The sequence below is a fragment of the Lissotriton vulgaris genome, chromosome 6 (genome assembly GCF_964263255.1).
Source record: "Lissotriton vulgaris chromosome 6, aLisVul1.2, whole genome shotgun sequence".
NCBI classification, from domain to species: domain Eukaryota; kingdom Metazoa; phylum Chordata; class Amphibia; order Caudata; family Salamandridae; genus Lissotriton; species Lissotriton vulgaris.
In genome coordinates, this window is record NC_141694.1 from 758,318,549 (window position 1) to 758,344,051 (window position 25,503).

Below are 25,503 nucleotides of genomic sequence, written 5' to 3' on the forward strand. Positions count from 1 at the left end.
CTTCTCACCCACGTCGGGAAAGCCCTGCACAACACCGGACCGGCCTACCTGACCCACCGCCTCTAGTTCCTCGCACCCAAGAGATCCCTCCACTCAGCCCAGCTCTCCCTAGCAACATGCAGCGCGTCAAGAAAAGCCGAACAGGAGGACAGTCCTTCTCCTTCCTCACAGCTAATGCATGGACCACCCTCCCACTTCACCTCCGGCAGATACCAACACTTTCCAAGTTCCTGAAGGACCTCAAGACTTGGTTCTTCGGCAAACCCTAATGAACATCATGATGCTGCGTACCCTCCCCCCAGCGCCTTGAGACCCCACGGGTGAGTAGTTGCACTTCATAAACCCTTGATTGATTGATTGATTGATTGATTGATTGATTGATTGATTGATTGATTGATTGTTGGGGCAGATAAACTTATTGACTGGACAGTCACTGACGCTTCTGGATGCATTGAACAAGTAGTCGAACTCCCTCAGTAAATCAACAATGGCCGAAAATGGAGGAAGCATATTGTATTTAATGTGGCAACTTCCATGTTGAAACCATCGACTTTGTTCAATAAACAGAAGAAGAAAGTTAACGAGTGAAAGGGGATGTGTAGCGATGGAGATAGAGAGATCAAGAAAGAGGCGACAGAGAGAGGGGGTCACAAGAGGAATGGATTATGATCGCTGTGTTTGTGTGCATGAAGGAAGGTGCAGTCAGTGGAAGAGATATATTGTGGTGAGAGGAAGTCTGAGAAGCATAGGGAATATTAATATAAAGGGTGAGAGGGAAAGGATGAGAAGATGGAGAGAAACAGAACTAAAGCGAGCAAGAGAGTAAAAGCACAAGAAAGAGAGATGGAGCGCCTGAGAGTGGAGACGTTGAGGGTAGAGTGGGTGGAAGGCCAGAAGTGAAACATGAGAGAATTAGACGGTAGGGCCCTGAACAAATAAAGGACATAAGAACAAAATAGGGAGATGCAGAAGGTAAAAGAGAGCAGAGAAAAAAGAAATAAAAGAAAGGAGAGTAAGCAAGACTCAGACAGCTTGAGAGAAAGAGCTGGCAAGGAACAAAGAAGCAAGAAAACAATGATTGAGAGACACAGAAAAGGAGAGTTTTTTCATTCTGTTTGTTCAGAGGAAGAGAAGAGTGGTGTAATTTAACTTTTGACCGTCAAACCATGGTACAAGAGGGCGAAGGATGGGGACTAGCATGTAGTATATAAAGGGGAAACATCCTTTACAACAAAACTTTTTCCACACAGTACCTTTACAACGCAGGATTTACAACGCAAGTCGTTACAACGACTTGCGCTGGAGGGCGCTGTAGGATAGGGAATAGTTCAATTTACTATCCAAAACCTTCCCTACTATCCACCAGGACTGGAGTTGGAATAGTAAATTAAACTATTCACTATCCAGCGCCCCCCAACGCAAGTCGTTGTAACAACTTGCATTGTAAAACCTGCGTTGTAAAGGCATGCATGGAAAAAGCATGCGTTGTAACGACATACATCCTATATAAAGGGACAAACGAGTAAACTGCAAGACAGAGACAATGAAGGATTAAGGGAGAGGATGAAATAAAATGCTGAAGGGAATGATAAAAGTAAAGCAGAGAAAATAGACACAACGAAAGAAGTAAAATCAGTGGACACATGGCATGTAAGAGGAAATACAAAATAAATCAGAGGAAACACACAAACACGGAAGGAAAGGACAGAAACCAGCCCTGCTTGATGGGCAGAGCAGACCTGTCGCCCATCTGCCATTGTCTAGTCTGTATCAACGGATATTGGTTTCCTAAAGGTTTTCCCCTGAATTGCAAGTGGCTTCTAGAAAACAAAACAGAAAAGAAAAAAGAGAGAAAACTAACCTACAGTAATTCGAGGGCAACATCCACCACATTGGCAGCCATGTGTCTGGAGTCTGAACAGTTGCCCCAGAACAGCTGCTCCCTGTAAGCCCACGGCAGGTGGCTGCTAGTAGCCCCTACCACTCACATAACCCTTCTGAAACGTTGTAGATCTTGCAGCTTTTAATAGTCCAGAAGGTTTCATTTACCCTACAAACATTCTTCCAGGGTCAATGTTCATTGTCCTGCATGAACAGTCTTAAGATAACAAAATAAAATATACAAATCCAGTTCTTTTTAAAATATATACAGTAGCTATCACACCACTGGCAAGAAATAATTCACATCCGTTTAAAAAAATATTCACAACACCAGAAGAAAAAGTAAGGAGCCCATGCGAGCTTTCACTTCAGCTGTCCACAGTACAGTTCAGAAAACTTCTCAGCTTCACAAAGAAAGGTCCACCAGCATTTTTAGCCGTAAGCTTTCGAAGAAATCACTGCTATTTCTTTAAAGGCCAAGTTTCCGGGGTTTCCTTGCCCCTTTTGTCAGGGTTGTCCTTGCAGTGGATAGTGCATGGTTTCTGCCCCAGCGTCTCTGCATCTTTCCGGGTGGTGTGGCGCCCAGAAGTGGCCATGCCTTGGTGGCAACGCAGTCAACCCATTTTCCTTTGCAGCTCTGCGGGGCGGAGGTCTGTTTTTTGGTTCAGCGTTTATCAGGTCAGCTCATTAGGGGTCCACCACAGAAGGAATATCGTCGAGCTGCAAACCAAGACCAGAAGTGGTTACAAACCAAGCGCACTGCAGCGCCGACAGTGCCACCCACTCTACCAGGCCAGGGATCGCTACCACCAGGGGGAGGGAGTCTGAAGGGAGGACCGCTTAAAACCAGTAAAGATCCTTGCTCTTATCCTGAGGCTGCAAACCTGAGAATGCAAAGAGGTTGGGGAAAAGAGAAAAGGCACAAGATGTTTAAGGACAGAGAAAGGTACACAAGAGAATTCCTGCAAGAAAAGAAAGCTGGTTTGTAGCAGTAGAGCATGAAAGTAAATTAGCAGAACAAGGAGAGAGCAAAAGGACATGTTAAAAGCGGAGAACCGGGGCCCCTCTGACAGCTTCGAGTGATCTAGAAAAATCGCCAGATTACTAACTGGAAATCTTAATCGCGCCTAGCCCTTCCCTTTCTTGTCAGACTAATTATTCCCTGAGACAGGTTCCCAGTTGCCTATCTAAATAACAACCACATTCAAAAAGGCCCCTCAGAATATCCATTTCCCGCTGGGCAGCGACACTGCACGACACTGCACATGCTGCTCAAATAGCATGCCCTGTCTGTTGTGAAAGTCCACTCACAGAGCCCTAAGGAGAACAGCACAAGGGACAGGAGACAGAGGATAAGTCCCATCAGTGATTTACCAAAGTATCTCCAGAGACTCTGCATATTACCGATAGAAACAAGAATTTGTAAACGAGTGAACATTTAAAAAACTGTATCCCAGAAGTGCACACCACAACCACAGATAACTTGATGGAATTAAAAAACTCCATGTGATTTTCTACTCTCCCATATACCGACAGGCTGGGTGCCAGTCCCTGTAGGGCACTGGTTCTCCCTTCACAGGTGAGAAAGGCAAAACAACAATTCACTACTTCATGGAAAAGGTATCAACCCTGTTTTAGTCTCAGTCACTTATTATCTGACCACTTTGTTTCATCTCTGGTACCAATAGTTTAGAAAGTTTCTTGACAAAGTCATCAAGATCCAGCTGAAGTTGGCATTGCCATGACCCAAGTTCCCCCATGCCTGATGAAGAGGAGCACAGGTATCCTACAGGAACGTGGGCCCACCTAATACAAGAGTTCAGTAAACTGGAATCAACAGGAAAAAAAACAAGTAGAGAAGGAGCTTCGCCACAGATGATCATGGCCCATGCTAAGTCCATGAGTTGTGGTCTGAACTCAAATTAGTCTTCATTGATGTGTTCTTCGGTTATCTTCTCTATACCTCTCTCTGTCTCTTCCCATTGCCCTCAGAGGCATGTCCCTCATGATGAGCTATTTCAGTATTTATTTTTCACCTCCAGCAATCATCTGTGCTCCTTCCCAGCTTAACTCAGCTAACTGACTTCAAGGATCAGCTTTTTGACTCTGCATTGACCAGATCTTCCTCCCTCCCAGTGAGCTGCTATCCCCACCCCACACGCAATGCTTTCTTTCACACTATTGAGGGTTTTAGCATTCAATTATCTGTTCTAAGGCTGGATGATTAAAATAAGTGTGTATGCCCTAAAAAAGGTTACTGGCCAATCCCAGACACTAATTATTTGATCACAGAACCTGATTTCCTAAATCAATCACAGGAATTAATTTATTGCCAGTTCAACAAATTGTCCCAGATTGGAATTAAGTTATCACGGAAGCATAATAATGAACTCTGCACATCCCTTCATTGGCCCTAGTCTTTAAAAGCGAGAGTTCAGTCATTAGCATGATTAGTTTATTAATGAATGCATGAAGCTAATTAATGATCTGTTGAGATTTTTTTTTTTCAAAAGCGTATTGGTCTGTACTAGCAGACCATAAAATTGTTTTTTATTAAATCCCCACAGAATATCGTTCATCATACTGGAAGCATTTTTATTGGCAAAGAAATGTGCTCATTGCTGTAGACCATCACTAATTGGTCACAGAAGCGCACTGTTTTTTAAACTAAGTACTGTATTTGGTGCCACAAGTTTGGAAATTGTCCCATGCAAAATGGCCCAAGTTATTAAACGCGCATTTTCTGGAGTGGGCACATTAACTGGAGGAGACGTACTTATTTTTCAGACACTTTATTAAGTGGCTCGTGCTCATTAATCAAAACTTAAATCATTTACAATTCCAGGATGCTCAATAATTGCTCCAGAAATGCACGAATTTGAATAGGAAGCGCACAAATTCGTTGCAAGTTATGCATAGTTCATTAATCATTCAAACAGGACGGGGCTTGTCACTGATGTTTAATAATTGGGTTCATTTCTATAACTTTTCTTTATTGTTTTTAATGTGCCCCGTTAAGTTCATTGCCACTAGATGTTTCAGACTCCTTAAATCGCCCTGCTGGTTTTTCATTCCCAGCTCAGTAACTGTTCCAGCTCATTAATTGCTGCAGCTCATTAGTTATTGTCACCAACGGTTGGTTAATTAGCTTCTCGTAATCACAACGTATGCACAAAAGGAAATATACATTAACTTATTTTCTCAGTTCATCTACTGCATTTTGAAAATCACAATTCATTCATTCGACCGAACTCCTGATGTGTCACAGAGGGAACCCCTCTGCTCGAACTGATCCTCTAAGCCATTGTCACTCCCTTGAATTCCTGCAGAAACTGCGTTTTTATTAGCACAGCCAAATAATCCTCAATTAACACCACCTCTCCTCCCGCATCCCTTAATGGAGTCTCGCTGTACATGTATCTCACACATTTTAGTTAATGAAATCCTCCATTCACACCTGGCTTCAGCTCTCGGGAACGATCAAGACCATGGAGGCTCTAAACAGGATATTTGGTTCCAGCACAGAAACTGCACAATCAAGGGAGTAGCCAGAATATTAAAATTTCTGCCCTTTGAACCAAAGCTCTTATGGCACCAAGTAAGCTCAATTGTCTCTTCCACCAAAGCATCTATCCATTCATCATTCCATCCTCCCACTGAAATCTAACATTTCACCTTTATATTCTGTCATCCATTCATCATTGTCTTTCACCATTTTGTCCATCCATCCACCACCCATCTATATTCAAACCTATCCATCCATACTTTCAGTCATCCATGATTCCCAACCCACATTACAGTCATCCATCCCCTTTTTCACTCATCCTTTTGCTCATCCACCCACTCCATCCATCCTCTCTTTTACACATCCAGCCTACCTTTCACTCATCGATCCATCCTTTCACTCATCCATCCATTTAGTATTTACTTCATCCATCCAACCACTCATGCATTCATCCATCCTTTCACCCATCCCTCCACCAGCCCTTTCACTCATTCATCCTGACACCCATTGTTTACCAATTCACCCATCCATCCAACTATCTATCTATCCATCCACACTTTCACTCGTCCATCCATCCTTTCACTCACTCACTCATACACATTAATTATGAGCCTTTGTCTGCCGAGTTGCAGACAGATGAGGCACATAAAAGACCTCCACCCCCACTCTAGCTGCTAAAGCCATGGGGGTTCACAATGCCCCTGTCCAAACCTATCATCCATCACCAATCCAATCCATCAAACCAATTCATCTATCCATCCTTTCAACCATCCATCCGCTCATCCATCCTTTCATTCCATCCATCGCCCCTTTCACTCATCCATCCACGCTTTCACTCAACCACACACCCATTCATCCACCTTTTCACACAACTATCCATCCTTTCACTCAGTAATCCATCCACACTCATCCATCCACCGTTTCACCCATCCACCCACCCTTTCATTTATCCATCCTTACATCCATCCTTTCACTCATTCATCCAGCTATCTCTCATCCACCCTTTCACTCACCCTTTCATCCTTTCATTTACATCCATTCAGCATCCATCCTTCCACTCACTTACCCACCCTTTCACATTAATTATAAGCCTTTCTTGGCCGAGTTGCTGACAGCTGAGGCCCACCAAGAACTTCACTCCGGCTACTCTAGCTGCTTAAGCATGGGGTGGGGAATCACAATGCCCCTGTTCATCTGTCCAAACCTATCATCCATCTCCAACCCTATCCATCACACCAATTCATCTATCCATCCTTTCAACCATCCTTCATTTCACTCCTTCAATCCCTTTTCACTTATCCATCCAATCATCCACCTTTTCAATCAACCATCCACCCTTTCACTCAGCCACCCAGCCATCCATCCTTTCACTCATCTATCCATTCTTTCACTCATCCATTCACTCACCCATCCATCTGTTCACCCTTCCACGCAGCCATCCTTTCACCCTTGTACACATACATCCTTTCATTCAACCAACCACCCACCCATCCATACCCAACCATCCATACTTTCACTCACTCAGCCATCTATCCTCTCATTCTTCCACCCACCCTTTCATTCATCTTTACATCCATCCTTTCACTCATTCCTCCAGCCATCTCTCCATCCACCCTTTCACTCACCCATCCAGCCTTTCACTCACACATTCATTAATCCATTCATCCACTCACTTACGACCCATCCTTTTACATTAATTATGAGCCTTTGTCTGCCGAGCTGTAGACAGAAGAGCCATCAAGAAGTCCCCTTCGGCTGTGGCTGCGAAAGCAGGGGGGGTTACGACGCCCTTGTGCACAATACAGTCAATATATTAGTAAAGTGGCTCCTTCACTGTCGACACCTCATTATCTGGCCTTTCTAATCAGACCCTACAAATTCATTTTCACAGCTGATCATTATATGTCCCTGGTACAAATATATTGCCATCTCAATAATTGCCTACCAAGTGTCTTAATTGGTTCCAAAAGTTAATTATTTATCCTTTATGTTTGTTTGTAGCTACCTCATACTGTGGCAGAAGGTAATAAATAAGTACAACCACATTAATTGATGAAGCAGAACAGTTGGTATAGAAACTTCCTAATTGATTTTGCATCTGTGATTGCGGCCAGAGCTCTAATTGCCAACAAATACATTCTTTATTTGCTCTTGTGTTATTACTTTGATCCAACTAAATAATTGACATAAAGAAGTTGTGACCAAAAGCTTAATTTGTTGTCCTGTTCTTATTTGGAGATGAATTACAACATTTCTGCTGGCTATCCTTGCAGACATATTGTTGGTTCAAGGTCTCTACAATTCTAGAGGATATGGAAATGCATAATTACCTTAATAATTAATCCTAGGTCTCAACCCTTAAACTGGCTATCAGCAGATCATTAGCTATTCCAAGTTCATCAGTTCACATGACCAACTCATTAAAATACTTTCTACTAATAGTCCTTTGAATTTAATCATTTAGTGAACCACATAATTTGAATTCAGCTGATCAAGAGACCCCACATTCTAATGCCTACATCCCGGAAATTAATTTACAATACTCCGCTCAAAAGGCAGTCTTAATAATTTATTAGTAGATACAAACTCATTTATTGCACTGAGGTCTTTTCTAAGCAATCCAGGATTATCCGTTTGATCTTGGTTCATTAATTGGTCACCAGTCTGTAAACTGATACTAGTTATTACTAGTTCCAGAAGATCATGCTTGTGTCACTATTTCCCAAGCAACAATCGCCTTGAATTGAGTGGATATAGTACCGGCCTCGTCACTCAATGGCCTTGAAGTCAAACAGATGTCAAGCCACAGCAAGACTCATGGTCAACCTTCTACTCCTGCCTACTTCTCAAATTAGAGAAACCGCTCAATTTCCTGCCTCATTCCCAGAGGTCCCACCCCACTCTTTAGAGGCAGCCAAAACAGGCAGGTTGTGGGTATATAGATGGTGCAGGCCCCCGGTCACATTTTGTGAAAGCCTACAACGCAGACGTTGCTACAGCGTTAATAGCAAATTTAGATCCAGCTTGCCCAACACTAGGGCATGAAAAGGCTTAGCAGCAGCTACATTACCAAATGATATTCGTGAGAACACTTAAGGTTATTTTAGATTTTGAAGCAAGATTAGATGAGGAACATGTAAGCCGATGTGTCACAATGACAGAAAAAAGTAGACAGTAAAAGCATGAGGAAGAAGGAGTAAGCTTGTTTGGAGAAACGCCAGGTTTGACTGATAAGCAAGGATTTTAATCTAGGTGGAGGAGATTCTGATACAAGAGCTTTGGTCATTGATTCTGCCTCCTATGGAACTCCCAGACTAGGTGAACATTATAAATCAGTCTGCCAAACGAAAGTATCAATTTAATGTTATCTGACCATTTGTTCACCATGCCCTGTACCCGACAATTAAGCTAATAATTAATCAACTATTTCAGTTTATGTCCTCAAGGCATTAAATGTGAAGAAAAATGTGCTTTTCAACCACACAAACTGAACAATTCCAGACCCCACATTTTAATGACTGAGCCATTATATGTTACACTGGTAAGACAACTCTTCTTATGGGCAGGGGGGAGGGGACTCTCCTGCTAATGTGCCAGTAAAGGGCCTCACCAGCAGCAAGCTGGAAGAATCTGGGGGGGGGGGCTCCATTTGCTGATGATACTATCATAGCACGTGTCCTTACCTGTGTCTACATTGAGACTCATGTCGCCCGGTGGCCCTGAGAAAGGGCCTGGTGTTGTCCATGCAGAAGGCTCGCCCTTCCCCAGGTCACACTGTGATGTTCCTGGTGGCGGTGGAAGTCTGTGTGGCCTCACAGAGGTGGGCACCAGTAGGGAGCTGTACCGAGGGTCAAAATGGCTGCCGTAGACCTCATGCATGGAGGAGGGCCGCGTGTAGGCTGAACTCTGTGAGCCGAGGGAGTATGGCTGGTGGTGATGGTGATGATGGTGGTGGTGAGCTGGATGGTGCCAGGGCTCGGGGGGTCCCTGATGCAGGTGACTGTGTAAGGATGCAGCAGCTGCAGCAGAGTATGGGTCAGAGCCAAAAGGGAGATCTGGGTGCGGGCCAGAGAGTGGACTTCCCAGGGACGAGGAGGGCCCAGAAGGCTGGTATGTGCTGTTCCAGAAAGATGGAGGGAAACTCCTCTGGCTCATTGGGTATCCAGAAGCATCTGTGGAAAGAAGTTGAGAGTAAATACGAGGTGGAGACTTTTCCTTTCATAACATGTTTATAGAAAAAAAAATCACACAATTAAGGGAAGAATTCAGTTCAAACAATCTCCTTTCCTATAGGCAGTACTAGACTGCACAAACTAACCTCACCTTTTATAAACAAAACTTTTGTCCCAGTGCATAAGTTAAAGTGTTTACTACTATCAAATTAGAGTTTCAGGGTGATGTTTCTTTACAATTTGTTTAACGTAATTGCCAGAGAGGACCTTTCCTACCTATAAGGACAGCAGAGAATGCCAACCAAAATAAGCACCAGGTTTGTAGTGGAAATAACTAGGTACTCATTAAATCAATGGTACATGTTTAATGGATGAAAATGTATTCAATCAATCAATCAATCAATCGGGGGTTTATAAAGCGAACTACTCACCGTGAGGGTCTCAAGGCGCTTTAGGACATCCCTGGCACACACGATAAAGCATACCTGATTTAGAACCTCCACCTACCACTATTGACACATTGTTTCGGCTCGATACAAAACCATTTGATACTTGGAAATGTTGGGCATTGTATCTGTGTGAACACCTAACACCGGATTGCTATCTAAAGAGATATATGGAATGACGAGTCATCCAGGAAAGGAGCATAGATTGCAAAAACCCAGTTATTCATTTCAAGCTCATTTTTCGGTCCGGCTAGTAGATGATTGTCCATTTTATTGCACAGGTTTTCTACGAGAAACTTAAAGGAGGCTACAGCTTTCTGGGCTTTACATCAGTTCATCGGATCATGATGTCTTGTGCTGTTTTATTAAACATTTGATTGGCTTTCACCAAGCATATGCACTCCCTCTTCAATGACGAGGCCTTGTTTGGTCCAGGCATCTGGGCTGATAGAGATGAACTGGAAATTGTCGTTAAACATTGGCTTACCCATTGTACAGAGATGACTACCACCCCATCACTCCACTTCGACCCGTGATGCCTTCATTACCACCCAACCAACTGCACTACAACCTAAGAGTGCCAGACTGCCAAGGCTACAACTGCACTACCAACCTCACCAGCACCCTATGATCCCCAAGCACTGCACCACTACACTACCAATGAGCACCAATGTAATACTATTCCCACTTTCCATGACCTCACAACCCCGAAAATAGCCCTACCTCCTCTTGCATCACACTAAAACCCACAGCGCAACTCAACCACTCTCCAATGCCACGCTACCACTATTCTGCACTACCCTCTCCACAAGCACCAAACAACCAAATTCCAGCAGCATGCTACTACGCCAACAAATCAATAGTTCCTTTGCCCCACCCTACCGTCCACCCAGAAGCACTTCCAAATCAACACGGTCATAATACCAATCCCTATACTCCACTACCATCCCAGCAGTATTCCACCCTTTTAGCACTGCAAACAAGAAGGTGTTTGCACCACATGCACATTTTATTTATTCTTTTCCTCCATGTAATTTTAGTTCATATAACTATAGAAGGAAGATAATTTTGAGCAGTTATATAGTGGGTCTCCCTTCAGTAGGCTGTAGATTGTCAGATTCAAAAGCGCCTTGTATTACTGAAAGAGGCAGCTCGTGCAGGTTGCACATATTTCGAAACAGGAAAGAGGGAGGTAGTGAGAAGAAAAAAACACAACAAAATCAGGGTACATTTTCCCCCCCATTGACCAATAGTGAAACAGAGCACACTTAACGGGAGACAGCTAAAATAAAGCTTTTTTTGCTTTAAAAATCGTTAGCCTTCCGCCTGAATCTGGTCTGTTGGCACGTATGAAGATGAATGCACTCCAAATAAGCCGGCACCCCATTTGACAGTATTGGTCCTTCTGGTGCCAACGATCACTTCCAGGTGGTGCAGCGCTTGAAGTAAACCACACTATCTCGGTTTTCAGCGTCATTAGCAAATATGGAAAGATAAAGTCAAAACCAGAAGCATTTGCTATATCTCAGTCACAGCGTCACCATATTCTAAATAGCTGTTTCCCCCCCTCACTGCCCCCTTTTAATCTGTTTAGTAGGGGTGTCCATTTGGGAAGCATTCATTGCTAAATTATTATTTTGCATATCACTTATATACCTTCATGACAATTTTGCCTTAGCAGCTTAGCCTCTCGCCTGAAGATTATTCTTGCGAGTCCAGGCCACTATGCAGGGCTAGTGGGTTCAGCTCCACACCCAACTTGTACTTCAATTAAACAACATGAACACCTGAGGCTGATTTAGCACCAATTTTAGGAAGTCATTAACTCCGGCACCTCTGTTTCAAAAGTTAGACAGATCATTGCAAACAGCACGATAAAAGCTAATGGTTATCTGTTTTGACTATGCCTTTCACATAGGTTGAGCGGCATTCTCTAGAACGGTGCAACATATCAGTGCCATTTATGTGTGAGTAGTACTCCACGAGCTAAAGATAAAGCCAAGCAGGTTGGAAAAGGTGCGTATACCATTTTCCTCATTAGACCACTTATGTTTTCGGGCACTGGCTCCAGTACCACAGTAAATACAGGCCCAGATTTGAATTGGGTTTGTATCATCTTTTTGACGCAAAATCCTTTTTGGTATTTACACGCTAAAGCAAATCGTTATTTACGTTGGCACTGCATCAAGATACTTTGAGACGGTAGGAGCTCCATGGGTGGGGCATGGGCTTTCCAATGCATCAACACATGGATATGGATGTAAACCCATAACTACAAAGACTTGTAGACATTAACTTTGTGCCACAACGGCGTGTCTGCCTGAAACTTGTGTGACAAGAAGAAATATCTTTATTTGACCTTGTTATTTCCTCGCATTCTGCAGCACACATACAAAGAGCAGACAGCCACAAAGAATCGTTTTTGTGCAGGAAGGAACCCTTTCCTTCACAAAAACGTATGACCGTAATGCAGATGGCACAAGGGTCCCTGGGTTTGTGATAGGCCGCCACAAGTGTGCCAGCACATGGAGAAAGAAGAACTGTGCCATTTCTTTGAAGACAAGGCACAGTTCTGATCTCTCCCGTTCATGCAATGCAGCACAGCAACTTCACTCCTGTCAAAGCTGACGTAAAGTCTTTGCAATTATGGCAGACAATTTACTTCAAAATGGCTTTCTGCAGCGGAAAACAAGCCAGTGTTACACTTGCATGATAGCAAGAGAGCCTAATTGGTTATGGTTCCTGCACCAAAGATCGTTCACACCAGGTGGTGAAATGCTGGTCAGAGACTTCCACCCTTCCTAGTGTGATAACAAAGACATTTTGTACAAATGTTAATAAACAACCACAGTAAATTTCCTCTAAACGCTAATTGTAAGGAAGTACACAGGACCTATGTGTTCACAGTCACAATCCTGTCTGTTTCTGTGTACGGTGGCAGGTTCTAAACTATCCACACGTCTTGGACAAACATGTCGATTTGACTGATAGTAGAGCCTGGCAGTTCATTTTTCTCCATTCCCTATAATAGTCCATCCACACCATTGCATCCTCTTGTATCCAGAATAGACTTCCAACAACAGTTCAAGGCAGGAGTGCCATTTATATCCTCTCAACGACTGGTTTTACGTTACAGTGCCGGGGACAACCAGGAGCGACTCATCTATATTAAAACACGGGCTGACTATACTTGGCTTCTTTTTGTTGTTTGCAAGATTATTTTGAAAATAGGCAGCTTGCTAGGCCCGATTCCTTGCCACTTGGTTTTCAATGAGAACCAATTTGACACTGAGCCATTTGCATTTTTACAGTGTCAACTTGAACATTTATTTGCTTGACATATCCTTGATGTTTATATCAACCCACACAAGAGGGGAAATGTAAGTTGGCCATTAAACCCATCTTGGCATTTCAAAAAGCCTACTTCTTTTAACCGAAAGCATTATAAAAAATTTATTCACATTACCCTTTTCAACAGACTTGATAGTGGAATTAGTCACAGTAGCCCTTGTGCCAAATACCCAATCCAAAAGAAATTATATGAAAGTGGCTTAGCGGGTCTAGACTCAATTCCGGCCTTCACCAGAGTGGTTGTCCGGAACCCAAGAGTCATTATTCACATTGAAGCCTCTAGCTTCTGAAAAATACAGCTGGCCCTCAAACTACACCAGAGAATGGTCTGTAGTCGTCTTTCCTATTTACGCAAAAAAAGAAGGGCTTAGAGGCCAGCTAGATCTAATAACAATTACAGCCTCAGTCTCAAAACGTATTGAATGAGTGGCCGAGAAAAAGATAATAAAAGCAGACCTTAGCACATGGACATCAGAATTCTTCAGGCAAGATTATGTACATATCTATCCTTAGTGTTCTAGTCAATGGTTTTCATTAGGGAATTAAAAGATGCCTGGACAGGGGGCAGCCAGAAAGAACAGAGAGTGCTACAATTGAGCTAGCGTTGATAAAGCATGTACTCCTCTGCTGCCTACAAATCTCACTGTAAGACGGTTGGAACACCACTTTGCAATTGAGTATGAGGCAAGATCTAAGGAAACAGCAAATACATTATTTTCTTTTTCAGTACTGGCTCTGTAGGTGCAGGTGGGGCTGCCCACAGCAGGGGGAGGAGTGGTGGGCACTTTTATAACTGCATGACTGTTTGGCCGGCCATCTTGGGCTGGCCAAATGGACATGCACACTTAGCATGTTCTTCACCCGGCTGCATTGCACAGTTGGGTGGAGAACATACACAGGCTCCCACTACCTCTCTGAGTACCGAACCAGGCTGCTCAGACCAATCACAACACTGCTGTCATTCTGATGAACGCAGTTCTGTGATAGGCTTAGGGGAGTCTGGGAGCCTGTGTGCTTCCTGCGTGAACCGAAGACTACGGAGGAGAGATGGCGGCCGGCAGATGAGTGAAATGCTCTTTTTTTATAATCTCCCACCACACCACTACTGCCCTGTAGCAGCCGCTCTGCACTTAGGCCGGAAAAATACATGCAGAAAATAAATACTGAGACTTGGATAAGAAAATACTCCCTCAGTGAGAAAAAAAAACACATTCCCAGAAACAGAAAATGTACCGGCACAGAGAATACACTAACATTGGGACCAGGAGTACAGTAACACCAGGACAGATAATGTACACACATTTGGCAATCATGGTTCAAACAAGATGACATGCTGACTGAGCAGAGACAGATGTGCATGGGACAGCAAAAAGAGACACTGTAGTAAGGGGACACTAGACTAAGGAAACGCCAATATATGTACCAAGGCAAAAGCCACTGACAATAGAGGAGGGAGACACTGCCATGCACGTTATAACTGAAACACCGAAGACCCACTGATCACACTCACAAGGGTCTGAAGAGAGACCACAAAGCTGACCTCCCTGCAGAACTCTCATTGGGAAAGGCCATATCCGGCAGACAACAGTCTGCAAGCAGAGACACAGAACAAAACCAACAGATCAAAATATAGTGTTCATCAACAACCTCTTTATCACTAAAATAACGAATATGCGTCCCTCACCAAGTTAGCGCACGAAGCTTCAGTGTCATCTTGAGAATTTGGGGGGCCCTGGGCAAGAAATATTTTTGGGCCCTTCTTCAGAGTGACTGTAAATTGTATTAGCAATTATCTACCGACTCAAGCCCCATGATGACAAACGATAATTAGTTATACATTTTAGAGACTGAGATAGAGAAATAGACTGGGGTGAGATAAAGAAAAAGTTCATTTTCACAGGGGCCTCAAGGAAGGTGGGGGCTGTGGGCAATTGCATATTTTGCCCATGCCTTGGTACGTCTCTGCAGGATCCCTGCCTTGCTGTATTCTATAGTCCTTCTCCACCCAATGTAATGTACAGGGATACCCGTAGGCAGTGCTTAATTTGAGCCATTGGCTTCTGGTGCTCAGCACCGGCACTTAATTGTCAACACTGGTGCTTGTGACAGTCTGCCACAAAGGGGCTCTGTCTGGTTAATTTAGAGAGGACCACAACAACAGTTACACATTCAATATACATTAAAATGACTATTACCTGCCACCCAAGTCATTCTTATAGCTTTGAAGACCTGAAATAGTCACACCTGTAGGAGTGGGATGGTTAGTAGTTGTGTTGTTAGCATGACTGGCAACATGGCTGGGGCAATGTGTGGTCCAAGCTGCAGTGGCGTCCTGACGATAGCCCCGGCACTTATTTTTTTCTCCAAATTAAGCACTGCCTATGGGTCAGTGAAATTCTCCTCAGTAAGTCTCCAGTGAGCGGTCAGGGCTGCATCGATGTGTCCCATCACACCTGCCAACACCATTCACTCCACACAGGCCAACTGGAGACTGTGAGACTGAAGGCCTTGGCTGCATTCTTTTACCCCAGCCTTTAGTTGCCACAGTGGCTTCAGGGGGCAATGATCATAAAGTCTTGACTGTATTTTTATGCCTGCCCCCCTCTCCAGAGTAGGAACACAGGGTTCCATCCCCACACCATTCAGTGCACAGGCCTCTCTAGAGATAGTGAGGCTGAAGGCCTATGCTGTGTTCCTCACTGGCCCCCACTCCCCATCCCAGTCAGTGCACATGGCTTCCTGCAGACATTGCTTCACACTTCCCCACATCATTAGTGCACAGAGCTCCCTGGGATCAGCAACACTCAAGGCCTTGGCTATGTTCTATCAACCTTCCATCCCCCGCCCCTCCCAATCATCCACAGTCAGGAAAAGGTCCCCCCCTGAGTGTATCCCAGCATCTCTCCTGAGTCCCACACCACGGTGCCAGACCGCTATAGAGGAGATCAGCACTGGTTCATCCCCTTGACTGTCACCTACCCAGCCAGACACTGAGCACAGTTTCTCCCCGTTCTCCCTGTTTTGTCTCCCTCCTCCCCCTCCCTTTAACAGCGTAGTCCGAGCATTATGGCCAATGCCCGGTGGAGCTGCCAGACAGCAATAGAGGAGATTGGCCCTGGTTCTTCCCCTTGGCCATCACCTACCCAGCTGGACATTGGACACAGTTTCTCCCCGTCTCCCTGTGTTGTTTCCTTCCTCCCCCTCCTGTGACGAATTTACCTTAACATGCTTTTTAATCCTATGTTTGATTATGCTTTGTAACAAATTTAACTTGTAACCTGTAATTCACTGATCCTCATGTAAAGCGCTCTGATACTTATGGGTCTAGCCAGCGCTATATAAAACTCAATAAATAAATAAATAAAATAAATTCAGTGCACCAGGCTCCCTGAAGTCAGCGAGGCTGGAGGCCTGGCTGGGCCTTGTCTATGTTCTATCACCACCCAACGTATTCCCATTCAGTGCTCAGAGCACCTGGGCTCAGACTGACCTGCAAAGCGTCACTCACCTCTCCAGGCACTGGCGCTCCTCGAGGCCTTGGAGCTGCTGGGCGAGTAGCTGCTGGGCTGGCTCAGGGCCCGGCTGAAGTGCTCGTCCACCACGGAGCTGATGTCGCCCTGGAAGTAGGTGAAGAGCACGCAGCGGGAGCTGAGGTACTCGGCCTCGGGCGGTCGCTCCTTTTCGGGGCTGCACTCCTCCTCCTTGATGCTGGCCGGGGCCTGGCTGGAGAAGGAGCTGCCACTGCTGCTGCCGCTGCTGGCACTCTCCGGGGCCTCCTGCATCTTCGAGTAAAAAGCGAGCTTCTGGGGAGAGAGCCAAAGACGTCCAGTCAGCTCCGACTTAGAAGCACAGAAACAGTCAGCAACATGCGCTAAAGAGCCACAGTGAGTAAACCTGACGGCGAGAGCATCTAGTCTTTAAGTACTCCATCAAAAAGCACAGACTGCAGTATGTGTGAAAACAATGCTGGAAAGTAGGGGGAACCCACCGGAATACAGTTTCAGCAGCCATTTCTGAGCCGGAAACCCAGGGAAACATGCTGAATTTCTACTGATGCCATTTTCAGACATTGGGACACAACTCAGCAGTGCCTTGCCTGTTGCCTGCATTCTCTTTGGGGCAGCAGCCTGCGAGCAGCGAGGAGGCTTTCTTATTTTTATTTCCTAAAGTGCCTAACAAAAAGGCCAGATTTAAAGTGTCGCCATACCTTCTTTTGTTCAACTATCATCCTGGCACTAACTGGAGCCTACCACCTACATACTAGGGGGCAGATTTACAAGCCCCATGACCCACATTTACGCCGCAGTTGCGTCACTTCTGTAAAGCAGCGGTGGCGTAAACAATGCGCCACATTGCGCCTTATTTACGACGTGATGCATCTAGAGAGATGCGTCACATTGTAAAGCCCTGCGCCACATGAAACCTGCGTTAGGTTTCATGTGGGCGTTCTGACGCAGGGTGGGCGTTCCAGGGCAGGAACGCCTCGTAAAAGTGACGCAGTAAAATCTACAATATTTCACTGAGTCACTTTAACGTCCATGCTGCGTCAATACCCTGCGCCGGCTTGAAACAGGCGTAAAGAGTGACGTAACATGTTAGGCATAGAGTGCCCCTGAGCATTGCTGGAGGTGCGTCACGCTTGCGACACAACTCCAGCAATGCGCTGCCCTTACGCCACAGGAGGCAACACGCATCGCCCTATCCTAGCACCACGGTTCGCCGCATTGTAAATGCGACGCATTTTGTGGTGGCGCAGGGAGGGAATTGGGTTCCGAATTGGATCTGTTCTGAAGCATTCCTGCTGATTTGCAGAGATGCGCCAGAACTTGTAAATGTACCCCAGGATACTAAAGTACCCAGCTTATCACTTCACAAGTATTTAAGAGTAACTGACTTGGAGGCAGGTTTTTGACCTTGTTCAACACCCTGTGCAAGAGATGTGCATGCACTGTAAGAATGCACATTTGTGTGTGTATGAGTAATTAGGCAAATAAAGAATAATTACCCAACTAACGTAATTATTTTGCAGCACTACCCATCCCTGTGTAGGGATTTAGTGATTTACATCACACACAGAGGCACAATAAATCACACAAGTGTGTAAACCAACATCAGGGAAATGTAACATAAGACAACAAGGGTTATAAGTTGTAGGAGTCACATATCATCCATACTTGAAGACATCATAAGTTAAGAGTTACTGGTCGAGAGAAACACAAGGTCAGTATATAAATCCTAATGCAGTGACTGTGGTTATCTGTACTAAAAATACTTTATTACTTCCCAAAAGAACACTTCTTTCCAATCTGAGTGTAACAGATCAAAAAAGAAACCAATAAGGATCTAAACCCATGGCTGACAGTTTGCATGCAGCACCTTGAAGCCTGTAAATAGAGCACTGCGCTATATTAGAAGGATTGCAGCTTATGAACTGGAAGTAACAACATGATCTCTGTGTCATACGCAGTAGTCCACTAACCCATCAATTCAAAATACAAATCTGCGACCTGAATGTTACACTATGTGCTTTGAAGTAGGCACATTAACCCTTGATGCTACTTTAGGAGTCAAAACTGTGACTGTACACTGAACTTTCTAAGAACTGTGTTATCCACTAGAGTTTAATAACTACTATTGCATCCCATCAAAATTGCTAGAATAGATTTACTGTCACATATGTCCTGTCAATTTGCAGCAGATTTTTAAAATAAATGATGAGTTGACTGGCTGCTTTTCAAGCTTTTGCCACTCGTGACTCCGACCCCTTTCCTCTGCCACACCGGGGGCCCCAATTAATGGGTTCCCGGAGTAAATGTTTTCTAATTCCAGCACTGCTGGAAAATGAACATCTCTTTAGAAACACACTGACCAACCCAGGGGGGTATTCTTTCTGCTGTCGATGTACCTTACTTCCCCCACTCCACCCCACCAACCCAGTCACTCATCTACCCATCCATTCAACCATACCAACAACCCGTACATTCATCAACCCATCCATCCAGCAATCCTTCAAAAAAGTGCATCGACTCATCGTGGAAGCAGAAATACATAGCGAAGGGTCCCTGCTGCAGTTTGACACTAACATTTGATTTCCAGACGTCAAGGCCGTTAAAATGACTAAGAAGAGAAGAGAATAAGGCAGAGAGATCCAAAATCATCGACTTGCGCCCAGTCTCTTCGGCGCAATTAGAGTTACATTTGCAAATCGTAATCATGAAAAAAAAACAAGTGTCCGTGCCCAGCGTTTTTCAAACGAGTGTCACCGGCGCTGCTGGATGCCAATGCTATCCCTGTCTCGATTCCACCTCATAACCTTTATTTCTACGACCCCACGTTTCCCCCTCTTTACCTCACTCTTGCAAGTTATTTTTCTTGCCTGTTTTCTCCCCGTGTATCCCTACACATCTTCCTTTCTTTTCCGTCTTCGTCTTAAAACGAGTCCAGGTCCCTAAAAATGAGCGTGGGTACCCAGTACCTGCACAAATTAATCTCTGTGGTCTACAGAAACACGCTTTTCTAGCGGGTCTTGGTGTGACACACTACAATCTTTCTGTCCACCTTTTTACCACACCTGCCTCTTCTGATGTCCCTTGGTTATAGAGACCGTCGCTCCTACTTTACACTAGGGTACTGGCTGCAGTCAAACAGCTGAATGCGTCGTTTTTAGGGCTCGCGCGCCCTTTCTGGGGTAAAGACCATCCTCAAGCACAATTTATAGAATAGTCTTGGACTGGACCCTCTCATGAGAACGCCCGACCCACTGCCTCTCGAACCTCTCATAAGGACCGTCACGCTAAAATATTGAGACGGCTTCCTGCGCTCCAGTGACAGACGGCCAGGTAACCACAAGCTCAATGGAAACGTGTCTGACGCACTCCGTCTGATCCGCGCGCTTTATTAGATAGTATTGGTTCAAAATCGGGCACTGGGCTACATTGAGTACATTACTGCAACTACACGTGATTGTTTGTCAGATTCCACAAGCATACGTACACCACGGTTGATTTCATCACAACGTGTTTTATAAAAGCTCCTGTTCCTGTGGTGCAGCTGTTTCACAGCTGGGCACATAAGCGGCTTTGTTATAAAATAACTTACTAGCGTTTGGTATGTCGACTTTGGAGCCATGATCGTGGAGTCGCCGTTGCCAGGAATCGAGCGTGTAAAAATTTAGGTAGCACCAGTAGCGTAGCCTGTGTGACCCAGACTACTGTCTGAACTATCAACTACAGCAAAAATCAGTATCCATTGGGCCCCGGTGTCACTGCACCTGCTGCACCAAGCCACGCCTCCGAGTGACACCAAGATGCAAGAGAAGGGTCGGAAACACTGCGCCATAGTATTCAAAATCACACGCACACAGACACACGCGCTCGGTCGCATCCGCCTTCTCCGTGGTTGTCAAGGATCAGCCGAGGCGTCAGTTCTGGATGCTCAAACCGCGCGTCTGCTTCCAGCCGCTGCCAGAGCTTCAAGTGGCTGTTTATTTGGCTATGAATAAAAGCGTAATTTCTAGCTAACACGTGGGTCCTGCGTTACACGTGACAGCAAATGCTCTGCAGTCCCGTGCGTCAGAAGAGAATGCGCAACAGGATACAGTAGGGTGCGAGGATAGGACCGCGAGCGCGTGCACTTACACTTTGCACCAGTCCAGTGCAATAACACACTGCACGAGCGCTGCTCATCACTTACAAGTGCTAAATCGATATTTGCGCGTAGTGAGCTATACAAAATGTTTACCATACACCAACAGTGGAAATAAATTCATTTCTAGGTCAGCAACCCTGTGCACATGCTTTGCATTGGTGTGGCGATGCAAGCCTGCAGTGCACTAGTGGTGAGTGTGTGTGTGTGTGTGTGTGGGGGGGGGGGGGGGTGGTCTGCTAGCAAGGTCTAATCTGCCAGATTCCCCGAATACGCGGAGAATGCAGGGTTGTTGTAGTTGCAGGAAACAGCGCTTACTTTGTGCAAGAGAACACCGGTGTTTATTTTTGGGACTCAGGCTTAATTTCTCACCAGACTTTGATTCCGAGTAAGCGGTGGAAAGGCAGAAAAGAGAAAGAAAAATTAAGAGACACCGAACATAACAGAAAGTGGGAGATAGTGATGAACGTGAAAATGAAATAGATCTAAAGAGAGAGCTTAGAGAGGTGTACGACAAAGGCATGAGGTGAAATAAAAGAATAATAAAAACTAGGCTGCTTCTCTGTTCAGCAACCCTGGCATACCACAGCACCGAGGCTGGGCTCATTAGAAAAACATTTCCCCCAGCACTTACTTTATTAATGTGCTAATTTATCTTCATTTAACTGGCAGCAAGAGGAGAGGGTGAGTCGGCAGAGCGCCGAGATGCCAACAGATCCCCGGGCTTGGCTTCAGCTCCTCTGGTGGATCCCACCCAGAAACACCCGAGGTGAAGTACAATTTTGAGTGGGACAGCGGACATCAGAAATATGGATTGCTAAATACATTTGAGATCGCTTGGGCACAACCAGCAACAGGGTGCAATATGAGCCGTGGGAAGGCAAGGTGGGGGCATAACCAGTACCTTCTGTCACTATGGTAACTATATTTGTTTTATAAACAAAATATGACCGTTTCAAAATAGCACTTAGTAACAGATGTTTATCTACTGATGTTTAGAAGTTTAACGCATCGATCCTCGAGGTAGGAAGAGCTGCGTCGGTTCTGTAAGGAACCCGAGATTATCACGCATCGTGTTAGAAGAGAGCCCTTAATCGGCCCAGCTCAGGAAGCAGGTGAAAAGGTCCATGCGTTGCCTGCCTCACCGGCAGGTCAAAGGGCGGCACAAAGGAGTGGGCGATACCAAGCGAGAACTGGCAGCTCCGTCTGACTTTCAGTGACATGGCTGCCCTGCTGTGGAAGGATCACGATACCCCGAAAAGAGCACAAGACATTTCAAAACAGAGACACAAGCCCCCATTTTGCGCTGGATGCACTTCCTTCAGCGTGTTTCCAATTCATGGCGCTTTTGTGCACTGTCAAGTATATAAAAAATAAAGCAGCAAAATGCTTCCGCGCCCAATTTTAAGTAAACATTCCATAACAGTTGATGCTAAGTTTTATTTAAGGACTAGTGCTATAACCTGGAAAATCCTCCCGCGGCTCAAGTCCACAAATGCGTGGGCACCAGGACCCGCAGCAAGTGTGCAACAGAGCGATGCAGCTGTTAAATGCTGTTTTCCAAATATAAACACGGGATGCGTTTTCCAGCTCAAACTGCACCACTCTTAACAGTGCTAAGTCTGCCGAGGGTCAAATCACGGCGCATACATACAGGCAGCGCGAAGGACCTAAAAGAAACAGCATCTGTTTTGAATTTGTCATTTGGAAAACGAATTTCGTTCACACTGGCTTCTGTTTTCCCGGACTAACACAGGAACAGGTGCAGACTGCTGAACGGAGGTTCTTACAGACAGAAAGGTTGTCTGTGGAGTCGCCCGATTTAACAGGCAGCGTCGCGACCCAGCGGAACACGTGCTTAAGTTTCACCGACACAACTGAACCACAACTGCAGACAAAAAGCGGAGGGTGGCACAGGTGCTGCTTCGGACGTCCATGTCCGAAGTGATGGTGTCGGGTTACATGGAGGCCGATCACAAGTAGGGGGCCACAATCCACAACGCACATTTTGCTGATGTAGTGTTGAAACAACCAATGAATGAATTAATTATCACGTGCCAGTATCTTGTAAGCGGCGACGAACCTACAGCGCTTTAACCAGGGTTGCGGCACACTGGTTAAAGGACCGTTGTACCAATGTATCCATTATCTTCATTAAATGCAAGGTTGAGTCACGACCACAGTGTCTGTTTTGTGGATGTTTTCATGTGCTTGCACCGCAGCAAGAAGAAATAGAAGACCCAGACGTGCAACAGCCAGCGTCGCAACTTGTCACTAATTCGACTAACACACGGATTTCACGCGTGGTTGTACGGTCAGTATAAACAATACAGTTTCCTTTGCAGGGCTCGCATGAAAGTTCTCCTGTCTCGAGTTATACTTGGCGCCTTCATCGTGTAAAATCCATTGTTAAACCTTTAACACACTTTCGCATCTTTGTTACCCCATCCCCTGGATCATCAACAAGGGATGCCGCACACGAGCCTTCCAGGCGGGCAGCTTCTGTAATGTTGAAAGTTTGCGCCCACCAGCCGTATGAGGGGTGCACAGGTGGGCGTGGTGCGTGCGGTAAATGACTCATTAAACTATATTATGCTATACTAAATATTATGCAGATGCAATTAAAGAAGGACTGTTCAGCTGGACATTAGTTCTGTCACAAACAAACTCACAGACACAATAATAGCAATGAAAGACATGCGATATCTGGCAGCAGCAAGCGAGCTCAGCTGTCCCACTGACACTCACCGATGAACTGCATTACGCCTTCCCCCACAAGTCGTTTCATCGGGGTGGCACCCTTCTCTTTGCAGACACTTGTTTCCACACAATCTTATACTGCCCCCTCTTAGCAAACATACACCATTCTCTTTACATAGACTCCCCCTTTGGTTTTAATGCAATGGCTCAAAAAGAAACCTGAACTCAACCTAATTTAGGACTCGACGTTAGGCATAGAGCCTGATGTATCAAAATGTTTTCCCCATTCCTTATATGTGGGGAAACGCATATAAGAGCCACAGTCTTCAAACACTCCCCAAAAGGGATCGTCAGGGGTGCTCTCAAAATTACAGACACGGCTTGCTCTCAGCGAAAAGGTATTCTAAAGTATCCAAAAATCCGATTCAGACCATTGCATGCCAAGCTGTATGACTGGACATGCATGCCAATACACACACCCTAATAGGCGGTGGATCAAACTCTTATTTTTCTCACACATCTTTATGAAAACAAGTGCTCTTTCCGTGAGTCCTTTAAATTACCAATATCGCCTTACGCACTGCTATAAACTTTAATGCAAATGAGAAATTAAACGTTCATCAAATGTTGGCACCTATGCTTAAGTAAAGAGGAGTGACGTACCTGGTGGTATGGGCTATAGGCGGCTGCAAAATATGGCTGGGGTGGACCATAAACCTGGTACATAACATCCAAACAGCTCATGGCTGGTGGCAGCTGGTATTTTCGTTTATGTTCTTGCAACTCTTGTTCTGCAGGGGACTGGCGGTCGCTTCATGGGCAGCCTGCAGCCCTAGACCATGGCGGGGGTTGTAGGGGGCAGGTGCAGATGGTGGTCCGCGAGTTTCCCACACGCTCTGACTTCAGCGCAGAGGCCCAGTGTAGTCCCAGTGGAACAGCCGCGGCTCTGCACTCAGGAGGCATTTAAACCGCACGCTCTGACGCGTGACGTCAACCGAAGGCCGGGGAAGTGGAAGAACAGCGGCCAATAAGAGAGCGAGCCGGGTCGAGCGCGTGGCCTCTGGCTCCAGGTCTGGCTGTCAACACTGTTGAAGAGATTTTGCTGCCCGGCTGCTTAGACATGGAAGAAGGACTGGGTGTCAAACATTTGAATTTCTGACGCTAAAACGATGCACACAGAACTCTAATGCGATATCCTGACGAAGATGAGGCACAAACATTTAAATATATAACTGATAAAAAAATTACTTCTACTTCTTATTTCACTATGAAATCGCCATGAAGCTTAATTTTAAAACCATTTGCAATTCTGATGTATTTGCAAATTATTATATCCTAATACAATGTTTTCATTATCGTAGTGAAAATCTCCAGCTTACATATGGCCGCCACCGAAAGGTACAGGGCTGCATATACCTCCATAAAGGTGCATTCCTAGGAGGCGCTGGCACTGTCCTACCAGTGCTCTGGATATAAGCTAAGCAGCTTCCCAGGGGGTGGCAGGCTACAGCCGTCCGTTCAACAACTTCTCGTAAATAACATCTTGTCCGACTAAAGAGACAGGTTTTACATAGGGGGCGTGTGCCGAGAGTGGGCAAAATGAGGAGGGCAGGCGCCCCGCAGCCATCCGCACGCACCACAGGCCACCCAGGGAAAGCGAGGGCTTGAGCTACGGGTGCTGGAGAGCCCGCAGCTGCTGCAGCAACTGTCCCAAACTTTGACAGATAGGGCTACTTATTTTAAAGAATGCCACTAAAAAGTCTGCATGGGTGTATTATAATTCCATGCTTAGTCTAGCCAGATT

At 45.3% G+C, this 25,503-nt stretch overlaps 1 protein-coding gene across 2 annotated transcripts; it reads right to left on the reverse strand.

The window, feature by feature from the left end:
- Positions 1-372: 372 nt before the first annotated feature.
- VGLL2 (vestigial like family member 2) lies at positions 373-24,687 on the reverse strand. Of its 2 annotated transcripts, none has more exons than XM_086926745.1 (4): positions 24,363-24,687; positions 16,864-17,158; positions 9,070-9,558; positions 373-2,601 (listed from the first exon to the last, which is right to left on the reverse strand). In XM_086926745.1, the coding sequence occupies exons 1-4, from the start codon at positions 24,441-24,443 to the stop codon at positions 2,561-2,563; spliced, it is 906 nt and encodes a 301-aa protein (XP_086782871.1). In that variant the 5' UTR covers positions 24,444-24,687; the 3' UTR covers positions 373-2,560. The 2 variants fall into 2 exon arrangements, with proteins under 2 accessions (XP_086782871.1, XP_086782869.1); XM_086926743.1 differs by having other exon boundaries at positions 377-2,765; positions 24,363-24,685.
- Between the last annotated feature and the right edge of the window lie 816 nt (positions 24,688-25,503).

Bases quoted from the DNA above. Each gene is read 5' to 3' on its own strand.
- VGLL2 (XM_086926743.1), bottom strand. From the start codon at position 24,443: ATGAGCTGTTTGGATGTTATGTACCAGGTTTATGGTCCACCCCAGCCA. The intron at 17,159-24,362 runs GTACGTCACTCC...CTCTCTCCCCAG, and splicing joins CCTATAGCCCATACCACCAG to AAGCTCGCTTTTTACTCGAA. The intron at 2,766-9,069 runs GTAAGGACACGT...TTGCATTCTCAG, and splicing joins GAGTCTCAATGTAGACACAG to GTTTGCAGCCTCAGGATAAG.